The sequence below is a fragment of the Alosa alosa genome, chromosome 3, assembly GCF_017589495.1.
Source record: "Alosa alosa isolate M-15738 ecotype Scorff River chromosome 3, AALO_Geno_1.1, whole genome shotgun sequence".
In the NCBI taxonomy this organism is placed as follows: domain Eukaryota; kingdom Metazoa; phylum Chordata; class Actinopteri; order Clupeiformes; family Clupeidae; genus Alosa; species Alosa alosa.
Window position 1 is genome coordinate 26,176,783 of NC_063191.1, and position 23,615 is coordinate 26,200,397.

The 23,615-nt window shown below is 41.0% G+C and overlaps 1 protein-coding gene across 17 annotated transcripts in view; it reads right to left on the reverse strand.

Moving 5' to 3' along the window:
- Window positions 1–20,394, reverse strand: part of neb (nebulin) — a 63,171-nt gene extending 42,777 nt beyond the window's left edge. For 16 of the 17 annotated variants that reach the window (XM_048239610.1, XM_048239608.1, XM_048239609.1 and 13 more), the window contains exons 1-31: window positions 20,328–20,394; window positions 19,433–19,544; window positions 19,087–19,158; window positions 16,009–16,095; window positions 15,017–15,133; window positions 14,286–14,396; window positions 12,165–12,269; window positions 11,955–12,059; window positions 11,631–11,735; window positions 11,243–11,347; window positions 9,982–10,086; window positions 9,582–9,689; window positions 8,910–9,026; window positions 8,512–8,613; window positions 8,292–8,399; window positions 7,996–8,100; window positions 7,776–7,874; window positions 7,244–7,348; window positions 6,991–7,098; window positions 6,752–6,865; window positions 6,404–6,601; window positions 6,052–6,159; window positions 5,848–5,946; window positions 5,637–5,741; window positions 5,425–5,532; window positions 4,972–5,283; window positions 4,677–4,883; window positions 4,296–4,400; window positions 4,075–4,182; window positions 3,917–3,943; window positions 52–336 (exon numbers count right to left, since the gene is read on the reverse strand). In XM_048239610.1, coding sequence (XP_048095567.1) covers window positions 52–336; window positions 3,917–3,943; window positions 4,075–4,182; window positions 4,296–4,400; window positions 4,677–4,883; window positions 4,972–5,283; window positions 5,425–5,532; window positions 5,637–5,741; window positions 5,848–5,946; window positions 6,052–6,159; window positions 6,404–6,601; window positions 6,752–6,865; window positions 6,991–7,098; window positions 7,244–7,348; window positions 7,776–7,874; window positions 7,996–8,100; window positions 8,292–8,399; window positions 8,512–8,613; window positions 8,910–9,026; window positions 9,582–9,689; window positions 9,982–10,086; window positions 11,243–11,347; window positions 11,631–11,735; window positions 11,955–12,059; window positions 12,165–12,269; window positions 14,286–14,396; window positions 15,017–15,133; window positions 16,009–16,095; window positions 19,087–19,134 — 3,516 coding nt within the window. In that variant the 5' untranslated portion in view covers window positions 19,135–19,158; window positions 19,433–19,544; window positions 20,328–20,394. The remainder of the gene's footprint in view (window positions 1–51; window positions 337–3,916; window positions 3,944–4,074; window positions 4,183–4,295; window positions 4,401–4,676; window positions 4,884–4,971; window positions 5,284–5,424; window positions 5,533–5,636; window positions 5,742–5,847; window positions 5,947–6,051; window positions 6,160–6,403; window positions 6,602–6,751; window positions 6,866–6,990; window positions 7,099–7,243; window positions 7,349–7,775; window positions 7,875–7,995; window positions 8,101–8,291; window positions 8,400–8,511; window positions 8,614–8,909; window positions 9,027–9,581; window positions 9,690–9,981; window positions 10,087–11,242; window positions 11,348–11,630; window positions 11,736–11,954; window positions 12,060–12,164; window positions 12,270–14,285; window positions 14,397–15,016; window positions 15,134–16,008; window positions 16,096–19,086; window positions 19,159–19,432; window positions 19,545–20,327) is intronic. The other variant, XM_048239597.1, reaches the window with a different exon arrangement.
- Between the last annotated feature and the right edge of the window lie 3,221 nt (window positions 20,395–23,615).

Consider the following 23,615-nt stretch of genomic DNA (forward strand, 5'->3'; position numbering starts at 1 on the left):
GAAAGGTGTTTGATTTCTACATATTCTGTAAGTGCACAGTTTTGCACTTACATCACTAGCGCTGCGATTCATGGTACGGGCCAACTCCAGGTTCATAGCATCTGGCAGGAGGGTGTACTGGTGGATAAGCTTCCTGTAGCCGGCATATGTCTGCTTAGCTGTAGCTTCTTTAGCGTGAGTCACGCTCATCATGTCCACAGGGGAGCTGTACTTCAACTTGGACTTGTGATAGTCCTTCTTGTAGTTTCTCTCGCTCTGCATCTTAGCCACATCCATGTAGTGGATCAGCAGAGGGTCGTCTTTAATGTTGCGGACACCAATGTGGTGGCCCTTTGCCTTCTCAAAGTCTTTCTTGTATTGGAACTGTAAGGGAATGGTAAGGCCATCAGCTCAAAGCCATGACATGAAAGCAGTGAAAGGAACAGGGAATATTTCTTAAGTTAAAGAGGATGAAGACCCTGAATTATTTTACTTTAGAGGATACACATCAGGTTACTGTGAAAAGACTGTATCCCATCAGAAACGAACCCAGATCAATTCAAATTAAACTCACATCACTGGCAATGTGTCTTCCGTGCTTGGCAGCAACAACTGAAATTGCATCCTGTCTCAAGTCATAACCCTTGGCAATATCCTGAAGCCACTGTTTCTTGTAGTGTTGCTAGAAATCAAATAAACATCATTAATGCAGCGGTTAAAACTCAATAACTTGTGCAAAACATGTTTACAAGCAGATTTGCTATTAAAAGCTGTGGTGGAGATTGCACATGAGAAGGAGATGTAGGGATAATTGCCCAAGTTTACATACCTCACTCATTGTCTGTGCATTGAACTTGGCCTGCAGGAACTCTGGGCAGTCTGCAGGCAGGTTGTAAGTGTGCATGAACTTCTCACCTGAAGCTTTGTACGCAGCCTGAAATATACACATGGAGGGAAACCCATCACCACTTATGCCATCAGATTTATTCTATACTTCCAGGGTGAATTCATTCTTACAGTATGTGCATTACACATATTATGCGTCAAGTTCATTAAAGAATCTTTGCCTTGTGTTTAAAGACACTGACCTTGTCAAGAATCTTGGTGTTGGTCATTGCAAGGGCCATGTGCATGGCATCTGTCAGACTGGTAAACTTGAAGTTGCTGGGATGCTGGCGGTAGGAGTGTTCATCCAATGCTTTTTTTGCAGCCTTCGCCAACTCAATGTCTATAGAGCCAATTGGGACCCATCCGGCTCCCCTGAAGTTGTTGTTGTACTCAGACCTGTAGTTATTCTGTAAAGGTGAGGGTATATCAGGATCAGTTTTAGGCACTGCTTTTGTTGCCCCCTTAAAACTGAAATCAATATGGCATCACAATCTAATTTCATACATCTGCAGCAGCTGACGATTAGGGACTTTGAATCTCTATTGTGTAAATTGCTTCCACAAGATATTTTGTTTATGTCAACACTCAACAACCAGTGTACATCAACTGAGTTATTTCCGACCTTGAAACTGTGTCTTGTACATAACTTACATCACTTGATTGTACATTCATGGTACGGGCCAACTCCAGGTTCATAGCATCTGGCAGGAGGGTGTACTGGTGGATAAGCTTCCTGTAGCCGGCATATGTCTGCTTAGCTGTAGCTTCTTTAGCGTGAGTCACGCTCATCATGTCCACAGGGGAGCTGTACTTCAACTTGGACTTGTGATAGTCCTTCTTGTAGTTTCTCTCGCTCTGCATCTTAGCCACATCCATGTAGTGGATCAGCAGAGGGTCGTCTTTAATGTTGCGGACACCAATGTGGTGGCCCTTTGCCTTGTTGTAAGCCAGCTTATACTTGAACTGTGAGAGAGTAGATGGTAGCAATCGTTATTTTCATAAGTGTACTATAATTTTGAGTTTTACAGGTAAATAGGAATTATTCCATGAATTGAATGCTCTAGACTAATTTACATGGTCTTGCACTTACATCACTGGCAATATTACTGCATGCCCTGGCAGCAATAATGGAAATGGCATCCTCTTTCACGTGATGTCCTTTCAGCAGATCCTTCTTATATTGGTATTTGTAGTAGGACTGAAATAAAAACCCAAAGCAGAATTTAAGAACAATGATATGGCCACGTTTGTATTGAAGGTGTATTGTATTGAATTCATTAGCTGTGGTTGTAACTGTTCATAGAAACTTACCTCACTGATACTGGCTTATTATACTTTGCCTGCAAGAGCCCTGGGGTGTCAACTGGAAGGTTGTGGGTATGCATGAACTTCTCACCACTGGCTTTGTACACTCTCTGGGGAAAAAGAAACACATAGACCATTGAACACTTTACAAAATGGAACAAAGTAAATAAGTATTTTGTTTGTCTTTGTCTGTCATCTGTACGGGAAATCCATACCATACACCACTTATATGCTTTCGAGTTCTCAAGCCAAAAGGTACTTGAACAGAGCTCTTATCCAAACAGTCAACAGTCAATATTATGTGTGTGTGTGTGTGTGTGTGTGTGTGTGTGTGTGTGTGTGTGTGTGTGTGTGTGTGTGTGTGCATGTGCATGCTTACATCACTCAGCTGCAAGGCATTGAGCTTAGCCTGCTCATTGACTGGGGTTTCCAGGACAGAAGTGAACTTGATCGTGTCTGGGTGCTGTCTGTACTTTGCCTCATCCAGTGCGGCGGCAGCCATCTTGGCTTTCTCCACCGCCAGTGACCCAATAGGGACCCAGGGGAGCCCTTGACTGAGCACTCATAATCCATTTTATAGTTGTACTGTGATTGAAAAAAAAAAAAATATGTGTGCCAACACTTAAATTTATTTAAAATATTGGTTATTGGTAATGAATGACTATGAAATGACTCACATCACTGGCTATGGTACTCATGCTACGGGCCAGCTGCAGGTTCATCGAATCTGGGAGGAGGGTGTAGTGGTGGATAAGCTTTTTGTAGCCGGCATTGGTCTGCTTAGCTGTAGCTTCTTTAGCTGCACCACACTCATCATGTCCACAGGGAGCTGAACTTCACCTTGGACTTGTGATAGTCCTTCGTAGTTCTTGTCACTCTTCATCTTGGCCAGCTCCATGTAGTGCACCAGCAGAGGGTCGTCCTTAATGTTGCGGGAAGCCGATGTGTTGGCCCTTCACCTTGTTGTATGCCAACTGTTCATAGAAACTTACCTCACTGATACTGGCTGCGTTATACTTTTGCCTGCAAGAGCCCTGGGGTGTCAACTGGAAGGTTGTAAGTATGCATGAACTTCTCACCACTGGCTTTGTACACTCTCTGGGGAAAGAAACACATAGACCATTGAACACTTTACAAAATGGAACAAAGTAAATAAGTATTTTGTTTGTCTTTGTCTGTCATCTGTAATGGGAAAATCCATACCATACACCACTTATATGCTTTCGAGTTCTCAAGCCAAAAGGTACTTGAACAGAGCTCTTATCCAAACAGTCAACAGTCAATATTATGTGTGTGTGTGTGTGTGTGTGTGTGTGTGTGTGTGTGTGTGTGTGTGTGTGTGTGTGTGTGTGTGCATGTGTGCATGCTTACATCACTCAGCTGCAAGGCATTGAGCTTAGCCTGCTCATTGACTGGGGTTTCCAGGACAGAAGTGAACTTGATCGTGTCTGGGTGCTGTCTGTACTTTGCCTACATTCATGGTACAGACCAACTCAGGTTCATAGCATCTGGCAGGAGGGTGTACTGGTGGATAAGCTTCCTGTAGCGGCATATGTCTGCTTAGCTGTAGCTTCTTTAATGCGTGAGTCACGCTCATCGTAATCACAGGGAGCTGTACTTCAACTTGGACTTGTGATAGTCCTTCTTGTAGTTTCTCTCGCTCTGCATCTTAGCCACATCCATGTAGTGGATCAGCAGAGGGTCGTCTTTAATGTTGCGGACACCAATGTGGTGGCCCCTTTGCCTTGTTGTAAGCCAGCTTATACTTGAACTGTGAGAGAGAGTAGATGGTAGCAATCGTTATTTTTCATAAGTGTACTATAATTTTTGAGTTTTACAGGTAAATAGGAATTATTCCATGAATTGAATGCTCTAGACTAATTTACATGGTCTTGCACTTACATCACTGGCAATATTACTGCATGCCCTGGCAGCAATAATGGAAATGGCATCCTCTTTCACGTGATGTCCTTTCAGCAGATCCTTCTTATATTGGTATTTGTAGTAGGACTGAAATAAAAACCCAAAGCAGAATTTAAGAACAATGATATGGCCACGTTTGTATTGAAGGTGTATTGTATTGAATTCATTAGCTGTGGTTGTAACTGTTCATAGAAACTTACCTCACTGATACTGGCTGCGTTATACTTTGCCTGCAAGAGCCCTGGGGTGTCAACTGGAAGGTTGTAAGTATGCATGAACTTCTCACCACTGGCTTTGTACACTCTCTGGGGGAAAGAAACACATAGACCATTGAACACTTTACAAAATGGAACAAAGTAAATAAGTATTTTGTTTGTCTTTGTCTGTCATCTGTACGGGAAATCCATACCATACACCACTTATATGCTTTCGAGTTCTCAAGCCAAAAGGTACTTGAACAGAGCTCTTATCCAAACAGTCAACAGTCAATATTATGTGTGTGTGTGTGTGTGTGTGTGTGTGTGTGTGTGTGTGTGTGTGTGTGTGTGTGTGTGTGTGTGTGTGCATGTGTGCATGCTTACATCACTCAGCTGCAAGGCATTGAGCTTAGCCTGCTCATTGACTGGGGTTTCCAGGACAGAAGTGAACTTGATCGTGTCTGGGTGCTGTCTGTACTTTGCCTCATCCAGTGCGGCGGCAGCCATCTTGGCTTTCTCCACCGCCAGTGACCCAATAGGGACCCAGGGGGAGCCCTTGACTGAGCACTCATAATCCATTTTATAGTTGTACTGTGATTGAAAAAAAAATATGTGTGCCAACACTTAAATTTATTTAAAATATTGGTTATTGGTAATGAATGACTATGAAATGACTCACATCACTGGCTATGGTACTCATGCTACGGGCCAGCTGCAGGTTCATCGAATCTGGGAGGAGGGTGTAGTGGTGGATAAGCTTCTTGTAGCCGGCATTGGTCTGCTTAGCTGTAGCTTCTTTAGCGTGCACCACACTCATCATGTCCACAGGGGAGCTGAACTTCACCTTGGACTTGTGATAGTCCTTCGTGTAGTTCTTGTCACTCTTCATCTTGGCCAGCTCCATGTAGTGCACCAGCAGAGGGTCGTCCTTAATGTTGCGGAAGCCGATGTGTTGGCCCTTCACCTTGTTGTATGCCTTTTTGTATTGGTACTGAGAGGGAACAAAACCAGTTTCAAATGTGTGCTGATTCATTTGAATGCATATAATGTTTACCTTGCCAATACAGAATCGTGTGTGTGTGTGTGTGTGTGTGTGTGTGTGTGTGTGTGTGTGTATGTGTGCGGTACTCACATCACTAGCTGCATGTCTAGCTGCTTTAGCAGCCTTGACGGGGATGGCATCAGGTTGCAAATCGTACCCCTTCGCAATAGTCTCTTCCCAAGCCATCTTGTAATAATTCTGAATGAAAAACAGAAATTCCAAATCAACAGCAGTCAAGCGAGCACTGAAACACAAAGACGGCCTTCCTACAAAGCATGAGGAGCCTGTGAGCTCTAGCCTACCTTGCTGATGTTGTAAGCATTACATTTGGCTTGAAGGAACTCTGGAATATCAGGAGGCAAGGAGTACTTCTGATGGACCTCCTCAAGACCTTTTTTGTAGTGAAGCTATAAGGAAAAGTGCATTGTATATTCACAGAGGCTACTGCACAAGAGAAAGAAAATGTTTTAGAAAGAGAGGTAAGTCATGATTGTGAATGTGGGAAGAACTTACATCACTCCTCAACATCTGGTTGACTTTGGACTGCAACATGACCGGATGGTCATCGATGGCAGTGAATGGAATGGTATCTGGGTGCTGCCTATACTTTTTCTTTGATCAAAAAACATGAGAGACAAAAACAACATACTGATCTGTCAAAATCAAATACACAATACACTGTCACATAATTGTTCAGACATTAAAACTACATCTTACCTCATTAAGGATCTCACCGGCCTTCTTACATTTTTCAACTTCCATCGACCCAAAGGGAACCCAAGGAGTACCTTTGACCATGTTGTTGTAGTCAGACTTATATTCATTCTGGAGTTGGAAGATTAGTTTGTGGTCATTCAAAAACAGTGTACAACAGCGGTTGGGTTTTTCTGCCATATTATGGAATATATCATGACTTGAACATTTAAATGAATTGGTGAATAAATGAAAATTACGCGTAGCATGTACAAAAGGAGACACTAGTTGCAAATGTAGTATTTAATTGGTATTTAGTATGTAATGTATTTTTTAACACTTCGGTGTGGGCAAGTCAGGTTAGAAAATTCCTTACATCACTCTGGATGAAATTGCCTTGCTTGGCCAACTCCAGTGACATACTATTGTAGGGCAGGAGGTAATTAGTGGGGATCTTTTTGTAGCCAGCCATGCTTGCAATAGCCTGGGACTTCTTAGCCAGTGTGACCAGCATCATGTCCAGAGGGGCGTGGTACTTGGTCTTCAACTTTTCATAGTCTTTCTTGTATTCACGCTGTGAAGACATTTAAGAAAATGCAGATTTTATTGGCCGCTCATTGAACTTACATATGTAGGCTATGCGTAATACACATAAAATAGATTTGCAATCCGACCACGCTGATTTGTTCATTCTTGACCTAAAGGTGATTAAACTGCAACTTACTCCACTCTGAATTTTGGCCACATGCATAGAGTGCAGCATCTTGGGGTCATCGTTGATGCTGAGGGCACCAATCATGTGTCCTTTATTCTTCTCATATTCCTTCTTGTACTTAAACTGGAATAAACAGAACCGGCAAAAAATGTCATCAACTACAAACCAAGGACAAGTTCAGTGCAGACCACTCAGACAGAACAAAATTCATTTCACTTAAATTGTGTACTGTAGGTCAGAATACTTACATCGCTGGCAATATTTGTATGGGCACGGGCAGCGAGGATTGAAATGGCGTCCCCTTTCACCTCAAATTTCTTCGCTTTTGTTTTCTCCCAGTCATACTTGTAACAAGTCTGAAAATCATGGAGTGCATGTTTATTGCATATGTATATAGTGAAAACATGATGTGCGTTTTCACACAGAGAGTTAAGAGGAGTGCATATGCAGTAGGGGCCTACATTAAACACAATGATGTTACTGTGAAGTACCCATACTTACATCACTGAGGTTATAGGCGTTGACTCTTGACTGAATAAAGAAGGGGTAATCTGGAGGTACGTAGCATTTGAATTTCGTCTCTTCATACTTTGCTTTATAATTGAGCTGTAGGAAACAACACAGAGGAGAGATGGTGAAGCAGTGTGATACCACTGAGCTTCACTAGGTGGCAGTGCTGCCCAGGAAACGATATACGATAAATTCTGTAACAAAGCATCTTTGCTTGACTAACTGGCCCTTCCCTTGGTGTATTTTTGGACCATCTGCGAAGACGTTACCAAAAATAAAAAAGCTGCTTGCACTGGTTTCCATAGCATCCAGAGCAAGACAGCTGGGCCATGAATGAATGTTGCTGGATGTGGGAGAGACATCCTAGATGAAAGAGCACTAATGCCATGGCAACCATTTTGAGTGCTTCTCTGTGATCATCATTCATCATCATCATTATTCTACTACTCTCTCACTGCCAGGTTTGAATATATGTTTCAGTGTATGCAAAGGGTAAATGAAAAAGTACATATAGGATACATACGTCACTTAGCTGCTTGGCGTTAATTCCAGCTTGCACCATGACAGGCGAGTCTGTCACTTGAGTGAATTTAACTGTGTCTGGATGCTGGCGATATTGTTTCTGAAAAAGGCAACCATATAGAAATAAAACTGCAGTTATACAACATCTACTGCAGGATTTTTCTCATTATTTCTATACATAATGTATATAATATCTATACAGTATATATATGTCAACTTACATCTTTGCACACTCCAACCCTCTTTATGGCTTCATACTCTGGCGTGACGGTTTGAGGGAAGTAACATCTTGTCTTTATGTCCTCATAATCTGCTTTATAATTTGTCTGGAAAAGGGAGAATATATTGACAATATTTCCCTCTGAATGTGAACTGATGATGTAATTGAAAGAAAAAAATCAAACTCATTAAATTTTGACTCCTATGAGGAGAGGGAGGTTACAGATGAACAGACCAACAGATAGACAGAGAGACACTTTATTGATCCTAAGGGAAATTTAGAAAATGAGTTACTCACACTGCTCTTAATTTCTTCCATCTTCTGACAGTGCAGCATGTATATGTCCTCATAGCTGCCGATGTAATGACCTTTCACCTCATTTTCATACTTTGTTTTATAGTGCGCCTGAAGAGAAGAGTGAATGGATTGCACTTATGTAAAATGCCCATTTAAAAAAGAAATGTCCGTTTTTTATCTCAGGGAAGACAACAGTAATCCACCAAACTTCCCCACTCACGTCAGTAAACTGCTTGAGAACATTATCCATCTTGAACTTGGGCGTGTCACAGTAGTTGATGCTGGATCCCCGTGATTTCTCATAGCTGGCTTTATAGACTTTCTAAACAAGAGAGAGACAGCAAAAAGCATTCAGCTTCAATTAGTTATTATCATTGTGCATGTAGAGATCTGAATTCAATGGAAGGAATTAAATTGATCAATTTCTTTCGTTTTGTTTACTATCTTGCAATTTGTACTGACGTTTACATTTGCATTTCTTCATTTGGTGTCTCAGTGAACATTTGTGGTTTATATGTTCAAAAGTAATTATCATTTCACATTTATAGTTTGGGATTTTCATATGAACTTAAAAACCAAGAACACAATGGTAACATCGATGGAGGAGTGACCACATACATCACTGAGGATTGTTCCAGCATATCTCAGCTGGGTGAGCAGGGGATTGTCTGTTGCGGGGAGAACGTTGTAGCCAGCCACTGCTTTGGTCTTTTCGTATTCCTTCTTGTATTTGACCTATAAATAGAATGTCAAGCACCAGTTTAGTAAGGGGCCGTGAACATGCAGTGATTCACTGGTATACCACAAATGTCAATGTCACTTTCAAATATTCATTCCAAAAGATTCCAAACGCTGTTATCTAATGCTGTTGATGTTACATTTTTGCATTTTGCATTGCATCTGAAAGCCTCTTTGATGCATGGCTCATATTTTGGCTAGACAATTAATCCTGGTTGCCCTTTTGTGTTCTACCAGCAGAAGCTGATGTAAATGAAGGCTCCTGTCTCAGGTGGGCATGACCTACCACAGTTCTCTCTGAGCTGCTCAAGGCTGTTGCCTTTCAGCATGTGCCCACTGGTGTGACTAGAATGTTGTAGAATGAATGTTCTAAAAAATATTTGGAATATTCCATGGAACTGTAGAATCTTTATGTTTTTGGTTCTTAGCAGACACTTTAGTGAAAAGTGATGAGAAAAGTGATGAGGACGAAACAGGAGGAAGGGAATAAAGCAACAAAGTATGTGTACACCTGGAGACATAGTAGGGATAAAAAAAGACTAAAACACAAACCGAGCTTGCAGCGTTACCAGCCTTCTTGCGAGCGGTGTATTCTGGCGTGTCTGTTTGCATGAAGTAGATTTGGTCTTTTATGTCCTCAAATGCTTGCGTGTATTTTTTCTGTAGTTGAAAGATAATACAAGCATATGGATCAGTAAAGAATTCATACAGTTGAATACAGTAATGTCCTGTGTATTAGCCACAGAACAGTGTTTTATGCAAGTTAAAAAAACAAACCCATATTAATACCATATTACAGTATCTGCCCCTGTGTATTAACCTCACAGCTGAAGAAATTTTGCAAAATCGATGTGTAAACCTCGGCTAATAGTTGGAAAATTATGGTAACAAAACATGTAATGTCAGTTATCAGTAATAGTGTTGATATCACTGTACATTTCCATGGACTTACGGAGCTAAGGTTGTCCATGGCCTGTCTTGCGATGGCAACGTCAAAGTAAGGTGTCTCACACCAGTGGCCCTTGACATTCTTGTTGTAATCTTCATGATATTTGAGCTGTAAAGATAGATTTTATTAATTGTTAGTCAGAGAGTGCATTTAGAATAAAAAATAATATTTTATATTTCATTGTAATCAAAACTCATAATCATATTAATTTACTTTATTACACTGTATGGGAGAAACTACACTGTATGGTTCTTACTCATTTACAAGTGCTTTTTGCACCCAATGGGTGAAACAGCTATGGGTGGAATTCAGTACATTGACACAGACATAAGGGTTTTTCCGCTGTCATGTTCCCTGGCCTGAGGCCCTTTGTTGTCCTTTACTTAGCACAGTCTGGACAAATATGTGACTCCCTATTAATATCGGGTAGCAGGTGGGAGATATCCCGGTCTCTCTCTCAGAGACTGCAGAGCCCATGGCTTGCTGATGGCCTCATCTGGCTGGGAGTGACAGCTTGAGCCAACAGGACTTACATACTCTCCCACCATCCCGCTTGCTGGGGGATGGCTCAAAACTGTTACTGGCAGTGGCCTTTACTCACAGTAGTATCTTACATTCCATTTTATTTTGTTTTGCATTAAGCTATTCATGTATGGTATAAATACGTAAGACTTGAGAAAGGCCACAGGCCGAAACGTTGTTTGTATTAAACTACTGGCATATGAGCTGCTAGAGTGTGCGGTCTCCCTTTGTTCATCACATAAATATGTATATAGTCATATATTATTGTTCTTAAATGCTGTCATAGATTATACAGTTCACTGTAGGGAATCATGCTTAAAACTGAGGATTTCTGCTGTGGCTGGACAATGCTTATTAGGATAAAACCGATAAAGGCCTATAAAGTGGCCCTTTTCAGTAAGGTGAAAGTCTAAAAGTGGTTAATTGTAGCTGTAGTTCTGGTCTTGTCCACAGAATGTACACCACAGAGAACTTGGCACGCCCAGGTACAAATCATTTAGTTCACAGGCAAAGATCTGATGCAGATATACACTACCAGTCAACTTTTGACTTGTAGTCTATATAAAAAATATAATGTATAACACATGAAATTATAAAATAAATAGTATGAAATTATAGATGTCCCAAGATGTCCCATTTTCTAAAACAAACTGCACTGGCATGTCTAAAAATTCCACACCAGGCCCAGGAATAGCATATGCATACTAGGCCCAGGAGGACTGTAGTCAATGGGGGTACTCACATCACTGCGCTGGGTGAAGACTTTCTTGGCCAGCTCCACATCCGGAGGTAGAGCCAAGGATGTATACTTGGCCTTGCGCTCATCATGACCCTTCTTGTACTTGATCTGCAGGGAAAAGGACATGAGGAGTTTAATTGGTTACTTACTTGAAACCAAAGATTCTAGAACAGAGCTCTGTTCTAGAATCTTTGCTTGAAACCACCTGAGGGAAACACCTGAGGGATTTCAAAGACAGTATTCTTATCAAGAACACATGTAGGAAAAATCTGTAGAGTATAAAGAGAATCTATTTTTTACATGACGCTGTAATTGGAAAGTCAATGTATGGGTCTCATCACATTTAAACTTAAATAAAATACTGTAGCACTTGGCAAAATGGCCGACTTACATCACTGAGGACCTCCTGGGCTTTGGCAACCCTGCGAAGTTCAGGGCTGTCACTGTAAGGATAATACATGGTCTTATCCTCATCCCAGACCTCAGTGTACAGTTTCTGGAAAGCAAATACAGGACCAGTCAAACCTCAGAGTATACAGAAGTCACAGTACACATAAGGATATTAATGATATATTAAGGATATTAAAGAATATCTGTAATATATTCTACTATCTGGTGCCCCCATTTCTATGGACTTTATCTATAGACCTTATGAATATGTGTGCATAGTACATGTAGATGATAACACCCTTTCCTTCGGATGATCTGCACCCACCTTGCTGTAGTTTGCTGCATTCTTCACAGCCAGTACAAGCTCTGGAGCATCAGGTGGCAGCAGATAGCGGTCTTTTGTCTCGTCCCACTTTTGCCTGTAAAGAACCTGTGTTGATAAAATATGGGACATTTTCATGTTTTATCAGTGGAAAGCATTATTTTGGAGGGTTTCTCAAGTTGAAACCATTTTTCACAGTGAATGAACACTTACTTTGCTGATCAGGTCAGTTACATGCTTCACATGGGCAATCTCACGAGCCTCGCCATCATAGTTGCACAGGGTCCTAGCCTTCGAACCCTCCATGCGGTATTTGACCTGGAAGTCAAAGATAGGGTAGACTGAGTACAGTTGAGACATGTGTACAGTTGAGACACCTTAAATATCTTGCTTGCACAGCAAGCCCAAGTTGTGATTTTTGCTATGCACATGCGTATTAGTGCCCTCTTTGATCATGGAAAATTTGAATGACACAAGTATCTCCCATCCAAGGATATCGGCAAATATATGTTTTCCAAAAGTATGAATTTCACTTCACCATGCACCTTCGACAATGAATAGCTCATTACACTTATGTTACTGTTAAACGTAACTGGTATCATTACAAACATTATTCTGTGTCCTAAAAACTGGCACATTTTATGTCATTGTGTCATGTAAGGTCGTTGCAAAATCTAGAGAAATGTGTGAGGTGGTCAGCGGGGGACAGTTGAGACACACATTGGATTGTGTTATTACTTGAACATTCCATTTGTAGGCTACTGTTAATGCTAATTGAAATTAAATGAATGAATTTGAACTACAAACACTTTGCAATTGCTATGTTTTTATTTATTCAACTTTCCAACGTACGGTTAGTTAACTATACATCATTAAAAATGGGTGTCTCAACTGTACCAGGTAGGTGTCTCAACTGTACTCTATAGGGTACAGTTGAGACACAGTCAAGACAAAAATGCACCTTATGTTTATGAGCTAATTGTGGAAAATATAAACTACTTATGGGTATTATTGATTGATAATATTTTAGTCTATACAAGGAAATTGCATGTGGAATGTCGTGTGGAAAATCACTTTTCAGTGGGCTATCTATTTTTTGTTTGATTTCGTGTGGGCAAAAAGTGTCTCAACTGTACTCAGTCTACCTAATATAAGTGGTAGTCCTAATCCAGACCTACCTGTAAATAGCCCTAGCAAAGCAAAGGTGGATTAAATTAATTTTGGAGAATGGGATATGGTTTTATGGCATATGCCAAATAATGAAAATTGAGAGCATGGTGGGATTATTTTTTCAACCATACATATTACCTTTACATTTATTCATTTAGCAGATGCTTTTATCCAAAGGGATTTACAACAAGAGGAATAACATTTAAGATACAGTGCAGGTGTTGGGCAAGTTACTTCAAAAGCGTAATGCATTATTTATTACTTGTTACTGTCATCTCAAAGTAATTTGTTACATTACAATATTACTGTCTTTGAATTGTAAGGCATTACACTATGTTTACATTACTTTCACCAAAATAACAGGAAATATGGATTTGGTGTTCTCAATAGATCTTCATGTGTTCAATGCAGCTCATTACACGGCAGGAGGTGATGTGATATGGCATAATGACTGAGCTAGGCTTAAGGCTAACAAAAGAACAATATAATGCTTGCAGTTATGGCTCATGGGACAATGTAGGCCCCAAAGGTCACTCACAACTCAATATAGTAAAATATAGCCATAGTGAAATTGAATGTTGACTTTAAATGGTTCTCATCATTGCTGGTTGCCTTTCCTTACACTTACAGTGGTGTAGACTTAATGCAAATAGTTTGAGAATAATGGCTACGATCTTTGTCTGTAAAAGCAACATTTTAGTTATTCTCACTGCTTGAAATGAGAAGTATAGCCTAACCATGTTAGATCTGTTGCATGAATGGCAGAGATAACTCAAATTCCCTTTCTACAGTCATCTAAACAAGGCTATCAAATTCCAGGACCAGCATAGATGACTTTTTTTTAAATTCTTGGATAATCTTCTCTGGTGCCAATTGAGCATTTCTCAATTTTGGATTAAAAAGCAAAGTAACTTCAGTTACTGAGAATTGTACCGAGTAAAATATTACTGAAATTGTATTGGTAATGCCTTACATTACTGCATTACCGCAAAAAGCAATGCATTACTTTAATTACATTACTTTTTTAATGCATTACTCCCAACACTGATTATAAGTAGGCCTGCTAGTCAAAGTGTGGTAGGAGGAAGAAGTGTAGAAGAAGGAGGTAAAGAAGGGAAGAGAGGGAAGTGCTGTGTACGGATGAATACTTCCTCCATACAGTACCTCGCTGAGCTGCTCCTGAGCCTTCTTAATGCGAATCAGCTCAGGAGTGTCACTGGAGATAGCATAAGGCAGACCCTTCACATTCTTCTCATAGGCTTCACGGTACTTGTTCTGGAAATAAGATTTGCATCACAGTCAAACACATTTATTGAGTAAATACTGTTGCTTAGAGTGATTTGCAGTCCAAGAAAGGTTTTTATATTTAGAATTACATGACCTTAGCATTGCTAGCCATGTTAGCATAATGCTAAGAGCACTAGAGCTTTCTGAACCCAGATCTCAGTCGGCATTTGACCCTCTATACAGTATGTGGTAGGGATGTTGCAGCCTGTGCTACCCTTGCCCCCGTATAGGCCTACACAAGATATTTTTTTTTTGTTTAAAAGGGCTGCTCACACCAGGAACTGTAAAGATATCAAACTATAACGTTAATGTTATAGATATAACTACAACAATATTGACCAACAATAAGGAAAGTCTCTCCTCGTGTTGATAAATGTGATGTCTAAAATTAGATGGATTATGATTGTCTGTCAGCTTCTTATAATTCTCAAAATCGCTCTGAAAGTCAATATTGTTGATGTCATTTTCGTTATAATTAATGTATGGACGTTGTCATTCATATTAGAGCGATTATTTTTTTTTTTGCTGTTGGTATAGTTGTCGTTCCCTGGTGTGAACGGCCACTAAATAAGGGCTTTCAGGGGCAGGTAGTAGGATGGATGGCTTACGTGACTGTACTGATCCAGCATCTTCTGGCTGTGGGCCAGGTAAGGGGTCATGAATTTGGAGGTGTCCACCTTGACCTTCTTCCTGACCTTGCGGGTGGGCAGGCCACCGGCTCCCGCCTAAGAGGCAGAATTCAGAATTCAGGTCCAGTAACAGTGATAGATGAGGCAGTATGTCCTTGTAAACAGATAACATGCCACAATGGAACATACAGGTGGAATGAAGATATTTACTTGCCAGCAATGATGTCACACTTGAAATGAATCAATCAATGCACTGTAATCAGTTTTATCATTCAATGTATAATTCACTTTTTTCTGATCAAGTCTTTCTACATCATATGAATATCACTAAGTTGTTTGAATGAGCATTACAAGGTTTACCTAAGAACTGTTAGAGAATCGTATCTTACCTTGCAAGTCAAAGTTGATCAGAACCCATAAACCCATTAAAAATACTTTTACTCACAAAAACATCCATACTAATGGAATGTAATTCATCAGTTGTTTAAAAAAGTGTTTGCCAACAGTATCAAGTCATCAAGACAAAGAAAGTAGGGCAACAAAAGGGACAGACTATCCATAAAGCACATATCTGATCAATGGACCATGAGAGAGCAAAAGTTTCCATGCACTGTTTTAGAGGGACGATATGCATGCAAACATGAACAAATCTCAGCCAATATTAGGATCGAAGCTCTTGATAACTAACAAATCATACTTATCTTAAATCTTTCATAATTCTACTCAAACAGTTGGTTATGTTCTGATTACTATAGCAACCTCCTTTTTGTTGGAGGTTGGGATTTGAAATACTCCAAAATCAGTTGTCTGTAAAGTGTTAGATGAGCAAGGCAAACTAATCTGAAAACAAGCCACTGAAAATCCGACAGTTTATTAATCTGTCAATTAAAGGCAGCAGGCAGGTGGTGTTCATTCAGGAAGCATCGGGGCATAGTTTCATCGTAGCCGTCCTGCGGCTTTAACTCATTTACCTGAGCCCCAGAGACCATGGTCTGCTGTGTAACCTGCTGTGTACCCTGCTGAGTAATCGTCGTTGTCACCTCTTCCTCCTCCTCATACTATAAATATAGGACAAACTCGGCGGTTTCATGAAAGGATCACAAAAACTTTAGAGATAAACTGCATGGTGGTTTTTCCAGCTCTGAGAGGCTATAAATTACCCCAAATCTTAACTTAAGAGAAGTTTCTCTACAAACCTATACTCAAGCAATGTTCCGTTTGCCAAAAACATCTTTCAGCCCAAATGACTACATACTGTACTTCATACTCCTTAATACTATGTGAAATGTAATCAGTGGCAGTGACCATTCCTCTATTCCAGAGAGGAAACAGGAGCCTATAATAGACCTCCCGTGTCGAGTTTGACTGACATAGCCTTCTGAACCGCCACTGCCCAGGACATCTAAGTACCCAGATGACCTCACTGCTATTCTTATTTACTGTCAAACCCATTGTTGTGATGGTAAATAGAAACTAGCGGTCAGGACAGTACTCTTGACACTGCTGGTTCTTTTAGTTCAGCAAGATATCTGAAGTGATATTAGAGCTAGGTAAATCCAATACATTTATAAAACATACATTTCTTCTAGATCCTGGTCATAATTCCAATGAAATACACCATACAGTATAAGAAAACTCAATTTTTAACGCTATTTTCTAAAAATAGCTAGTCAGAAAAATGTCCCTCTAATGACCTCTGGCCGATCTGTTTCACCGCAACAACTATTTCCAACTGCTGCTGAGACCCTAACACTGGCTCAGTGGATCACACCAACGTGATTGGCGACCAACGTGACTAAACATCCTCCAGAATAGGCTGCTTCACAAAGCCCCATCACAAGGCCACTTCAGAACCTTCTATAATGTTCTACTGAAGACCTGACATAATCAAATCAAGCTATCAGAGCTGGAAAAACAAAGCCCAACAGCATACTCTCAGCTACAGTTGTATGTAGCTTCATCATGATGACCTATGGAAATGCAAGGAGTCACACAGGACACTTCTGAAATCCTCTATCCCTGTCTGTTGGCAATGTCTACTGCACTGTCTATTGCTGTGAAACAGAAATATTAAGATGTGTGCAGAAAAAGTGATATGACTGGTTATAAAATACATTGAATATCTCTTCCTCCTTCAACATCTCCACTGTACTCTGCAGGTGGCTTTTCCATGCTTCCTCCCCCCTTAACACATTCTCTGTGCGTGACGTTAATGGTTACAGAGCTACTGGAGTGTGATTTACAGCACGACTCGTCTCATTTGCCTCCCTGCGAGTCTGCCGTAGATGTCCACTTCTATATTTGTATCTACTGCCAGCACTATCCCCCAGTCAAGCCCTGGCCCCCGAGAGCTGTTTTTCCCTTATCGGGGGAATGGATTTTCTTGGGGGAAAAAGAATAAAATCATTCAGGAAAAAATAAAAGAGGCAAAGTGGAAATAGGACCACCTGATATTCTGTAAAGAATGTCTATCTTCTGATGACAAGAAATATCTGGTATCTGACATATGCGAGAAAACTCGCAAAAAGAAAATCAGTGTGTCCTGGTATCCTCCTTCACATTCCATACATCCAATTGACTATTTTGAGAACAATAGATCCTTGTGCTGATCATAAGTGTAGATGAAAGTAATAGTGAAACCAGAGCGTATGCAGCTTGAAAGTGTTTTTCCCCTGTGAAGATTTCCGTCTTTGATTTAAAACAAGACGGTAAATCTCGTACACCATTTCCCAGCTGATATGTTAAAGGAGAGTCCAATATGGCCACTGTTCAAATTAATATTTGTAAGGTTTAAGTTGAGTATAGTGTAGATTCTATATACTTCCAATTTGTATTCCCCTTTAAGATATCTCGACCAGGAAATAGTCAACCTATACAAGGCCTCCTTTAATCCTGTTTCTCCAGGAAACAGACATTAAAGTATGAGCCTTCTGTTTTCACTCTTCCATTGAACACCCAGACAAACACATTGTGAATAAACACAAGAACACATTTGCATTTGCACAATAGCAGTTAGCTGAGTAGAAATCCTTAAAGCCTGGAGCTTTTCAAACTATGAAACATTTCAATACAAAATGCCAATTTCCAGAGACAAGTGTTAATAATTAATTTCTTAATGGTGCTTTGCACAGCAGGTCCCAGTTCACTTCAATATGGTGTCTGTTTTGTTTACAAATACTGGTCCTGAACAATAAGCACAGCCCATTCAAAACCAAATTTAACACAATTTCACCTTAGTCAATTATGTCAGCTCCAAATATAGCTTTAAGGAGATCTTCCTCTCCCTGCCACAAGGGGCATTGCATGTGAACAGAATGTAATCTCACTGTTAGTATAAATGGTCCATGATGAACAAGATATGTTCATGAGAATATCATAGCTAACAGTGGGTACTTCCATTCAAGCAAACATCATAATTGACAATAATTGTCCATGTATGAATACTTACTAACAGCATAGTTGAAATGTGAATATAAATGGCATGTTTGGTTGTATGTGGCCTTGTAATAAACCAGGATAATCAGATTTGTTACATACATATCATAAGGAATTACACTGGTGATGTGGTGTAGATGTATTACACTTGACTTTCTGTTTTTATGAAGGTACTTGGTTCCAGTGGCTATACAAATACATTTTCAGACTTCTTGCAAAAGGTCTTATTTTGTTAAGAATATATAGAAGTAAGACTTAAGTGAAGGTTTTATTGAGGGGGTAATTTACTACAGTATGTCCTAAGGTAGGTGGTAGGGTCCCTGTAACTCCAGGGAGGAGGCTGGGGTGAAATGACACCCAGCTCTACTTGCAGATGGCTCACTGCTGACACCGAACTGCTGACTGAGTCAGTATCATAGCTAACTATTCATAGATCTTAACCACTGGACCTCAAGTCTATAGGAATCTGAGGATGTATCCAATTAAGTCACTATAGTGGTCCAGAAAAGCTGAAAGTGAATGAGGTGCATTTTGCTTCCTGTGAGACAACGGCCATTCACTTGGTTGTGTTATTAACACATTTATAGGGTGTGGTGAAACTCCATTGATCTTACCTCCACAATCTCCTCCTCGAACTCCTCCTCAATTTCTTCAGTCTCCATAATGATCAAACGTTAAGAGGGTCTCTGCAGAGGGGCAGACGGAAGTCACACACTCTGCCAAAGCCGACAGGCCTGTTAAGTTATACTCACAAAATGTAGCTCAGTAATAATATCAACTGCTCATACTGTAAGCTTAGTATGATGACAAGGAATTCTGTTGGTCGCAAGCAAGACAGTAGATGCATTCAAGATTAAGTCTAGAGGCTAATCAAGCTTCTTGTTTTTCTTTTTTCCCCCCCCCAATTGAACACAGGTAACGTGCAAAACATAATAGACTCAATTAACATGCTACACATACCGCTTCAGAGAGATCTGACAGAGTTTTCAGCAACCTTGCAGTAAGGAAGCTTCTCAATGTCCATCCACAAGAGCCAAAAACTGATATTCCACTTAATTGTGTTGCTGCAAACCTGGACAGAGACAGAGACGCGTCATAAAATGCTGTCACACTTTTCTGAAACCTCTAAGCTTGGCGACAATAACAAAACAAAACAAAAAAAGGCTATGAGGATAAGCTCTCTGCTGCAGGCCTCTGTTAGAAGGTTGACACCGAAGATGCCCCAAAGTGCTACGCCTCCTGGCTGAAGGACCGCAACAGCTGCCCAAAGCGCTCCAGCTATTCGTCATGTAAGCTAATGCTGTGGCCTCATTGGCTGTCTTTGTTTAGCTAGCAGAAGAAGCAATGCCTTCTGAGGCTAGAGGTTAAATATAGGACTGCAAACTGACTACCCTTTTTTAGCACTTGACAAGACAATACAATTTAAAAAATGTATACATTTATCTTTGTTTTCTTTCCAAAAAGAAATAAAAGGGGAAAAGAGAACCAAGAAGAGGCCAGGTGGTTGAGTTGAGTCCTGCCCCCAGTGGAAAGTGGAAAGGACGTTCTCCTGTGTGGGGTGTCCAAATCTAATCTCAATCACAGAGCTCTTGACTTGGTTTGGAACCTGTATTGATTGGAAATGCGTCTGTTATGGAGTCTCTCCACAGGATGATCACCAAGACAGCATCAGGCCCAAGCATTAATCCACTTCATCCACTGGTCCAGTTAGTGAGAAGAAAAACAATCCCAAGTAGAGGCTATGCAAAAGTTGCGAATGATGACAATGTGGGTGAGCTCACCACTAAGCCTCTCTCCTTTGGTTTTTGCTGCTTTTGGTTCTACTGTGATTTTTTTTCGGTCTCGAGCTGCTTACCGGTTACTGTATGAACGATTCCCCAGACTCCAGAGCCTCCCCAACTCTTCCCTCCTGAGAAACTCAGAGCGGACAGCTCACAGCTGCACCAGAGACCTGGTTATCATGTGCCTCTACCAGCCAATCACAGACTTCAGCTCTCAGGTTTCAAAAGCTAAATTTACCTAAGCGATCCCATCAGAAAAGACCACCTGTTCAGCCAATCTGTTATGATTCAACTATGAGGAGAGCCCTGAGAAAAATAAATGAGTGGTTGACATAGAGGTGTTGTGATGCTGTGGGGGGAAGGAGCCAGTAGAAGTTTGAGCTTAAGGGAAAGGTTGGACTTGACCAGGACAAACGCTCTGGAGGCCAGAGTCTTTGAGGTCATCTGGCAAATACCCTGTGCCAATGACTGCAGCTCCACAGGAAACCAGGTCAAAGCCAGAGCTCTGTTTAAGACAATGACCTGTCCAAACAACCTGAGCTAAATGTGAAAGTTTTAGATCAATTTCATGTTCCTTTCAAGGACCATATGGACCAAAATGAATGGATTCACACATTAACACAGTAGCCTTGTCTTTATTTCTGGTGTAGGTCAAAGTGAGGTCAGAGTCTAGAAGAATTGGCCCTTGTCACTGATGAGCAGCAGTCCTCTTGTTTTCATGGCCACACACTGATGATCATGGCTTGACTCATACCTGAAAATTAAAGGCTAAGGTGCTAACCTTGTCCAGTGACCTTAATATGCAGGAGCAGACAGCAGCTGTCTTAGCATTGCTGCCTTCTCATTCCCCCGGCCTGTGCGTCCCATAATGAGTACAGTATTAAAACTATTCCGGGTGATTCAAAAATACTGCAGCAAGGGCCTATTTTTAAGCGCGCTGTGCACCCAGTGGCATGAATGTTGGGATGATACGACTTTTAGATCACTCTAGGATCAGCATGCTTGATATTATGCAGCCAACTCATGCTTCCTCTATGCTAGGCCTGAGGTGACAGTATGAAAGAGGCAGCACTGGCATTTTTCTCCGTGAACCCCCACCTCTGCCCCCCACACATGTATCACGTACCTCCCTCTGGAGCCTCTTCCTCCCCAGCGTCTGCAGTATTCCACTCATGCTCCACAGCGGAGCGCGGCTGCCTGAGTGACAGGTGCAGCTGCACGTCTCTCTGAGAGGGTCAGGGAGCCAGAACCTCAACTCACACCTCCTCCTCCTCTGGCTCGCTCTGCGTCAGAGAAAGACGTAGCATCAGCACTCTCAAATCTGAGATGGATGGGAGGGAGCAACGCTCTCAGTTAAAACTTCATGTGATGCTGTCCAACCACAATTCTTTGTCTCTGGCATGGAGAAAAAAGGTTATTACATTATGAATGCTACATCGCTTGTTTAGGCCATTGAAATACAAATATGCATATTGAGAGCTACCTAAACTAAATATTCAGGTCTTGGTGTTTGATGATACATTCATCTGCAGTGTCCCACCGGCGGGATGGTTACACCCCCCCCCCCACCAACATTCTAAATCATTTTTATACATCAGAATGTTATGTAGCATAGTCATATTATACATCATTTGAAAGCTTGGGCTCTTGGAAATCAATACATGACATGATCTGTTTCATGTAAAATATGTGTATTGCTTTACATTGCCAGATTAATCTAACTATGTCTCACTCAATCTATGTCTCAATCAAAAATGCCCCCCTTCCCCTCCTCCGCTTTTGGTCCTTCCCTACCTTCTAGCTGCAGTGTATATCCTTAGCAATATGCTAGATGTAGCATATTGGGTCTTGAAATATTCACAAGAATCCATAGAAATTAAATAATCATGTTATTTTATCCAATATTAGTTGTGCAGATGTATAGTCCATCTTATACACACCAATTGAATTGAAATAGAAATTGCAAAGATTTATATTTTTGTGGAATTATTCCATATTTAGTGTAGTCATTCCATATCAGAACCCCTGAAGTACAACTCAAATACAAGCATGAAACTTCAAAATGTTACCTTTCATTTGAGACCAATATTATGCTTCTACACAAAGGGGTTCATAGACAGTAAGCATTTGATTGTCAGTATTTATTTTAGATAACCAAAAGTTCTATGGGGAGTTTCCATAGGGCAATTTCCAAAACGCATGAGCATACCTTGGCCACTGTAACTCTGTGTCAGTACATCACACAGTTATTGTTTTTCAAGAAACTACAATGTCTCAGCTTTCCAAAGAGGTCAAGCATTTGATTATAGGCCAAACTAGGTGGGAACAGTGGCCTCTGAAGCAGGCACTGTGCAATTTCAGGCGAAACCTGGAAATTGGTATTGAGAATTAAGCTGGGTTAAAAGGACACCAGGCAAGCCTGATGCTTTTTCTCTATGAAGCTCCCCCTAGCGTCTGTATGTGTCGATACCTGTGCGAGCTCTGGCTCGGTCTAAAGGTCTTTTCCTTTTCTTTGCATCTTCCATCAAGGGTTTTTGCTGCTTCTTCGCCGACTCTGCCATTATACACACGTTTGCAACAATCGCTAGCGTTTCGTTAGCCTGCCTCGGTGCTGGGGATGCAGGATGTAAACTGATCCTGCTTCTCGCGATGTCTGAGACTTTGTGAGACTGAAGGTCGGCGGGTCGGATACACCGAACTTGCAAGCGGGATATTCTTCCTAGGCAGTAGGGGCGGGCGAGAGAGTCTTCATTCGCCCTGTAATGATCACAATTTCCTTTGGGCCGGATCCGCAAAAAAGCCTTTAGATCCGCCTGTAGCGGACATACAGTATCTGACTGTGGGCCAGATCTGCTCCTGATAGAGGTTTCAGCTCTGCTAGCAATGCTGTTTTATCACCAGTTTACAGATTTGTCCCAGGTCCGATTTCCGCAACTCAACTGGAAGTCAGGAGATGCGTTTAAAATACAAAACACTGATTTGGCCCAAACCTGGATTACGGATATGAGCCGAAGGACCATTCTTTCACAGCAAACTCAGGTGGTAATGACATTGATTAAGGTGTTGATTCTGCTAAATTGACTGTCCTTTCCCTACTTCATTGAACTGGCTGCTAAAGAAAAAAAAAGGTACAAATTTAGAAACCATGGGGGTGCACTATATGTTCCCATGGCCACTTCATTTCTACAGTAAGGCTGGAAAAGAAGATAGTTGGCTCAATATTGATCACATGCCCGTTTCATTATTAAGTGTGCTTGCAAAGCAGCACACTTATTGTTCTTCTTAAGTTTTATTAAGTGTGCTTGCAAAGCAGCACACTTATTGTTCTTCTTAAGTTTTATTATTATTTTTCCCGTCTCCCT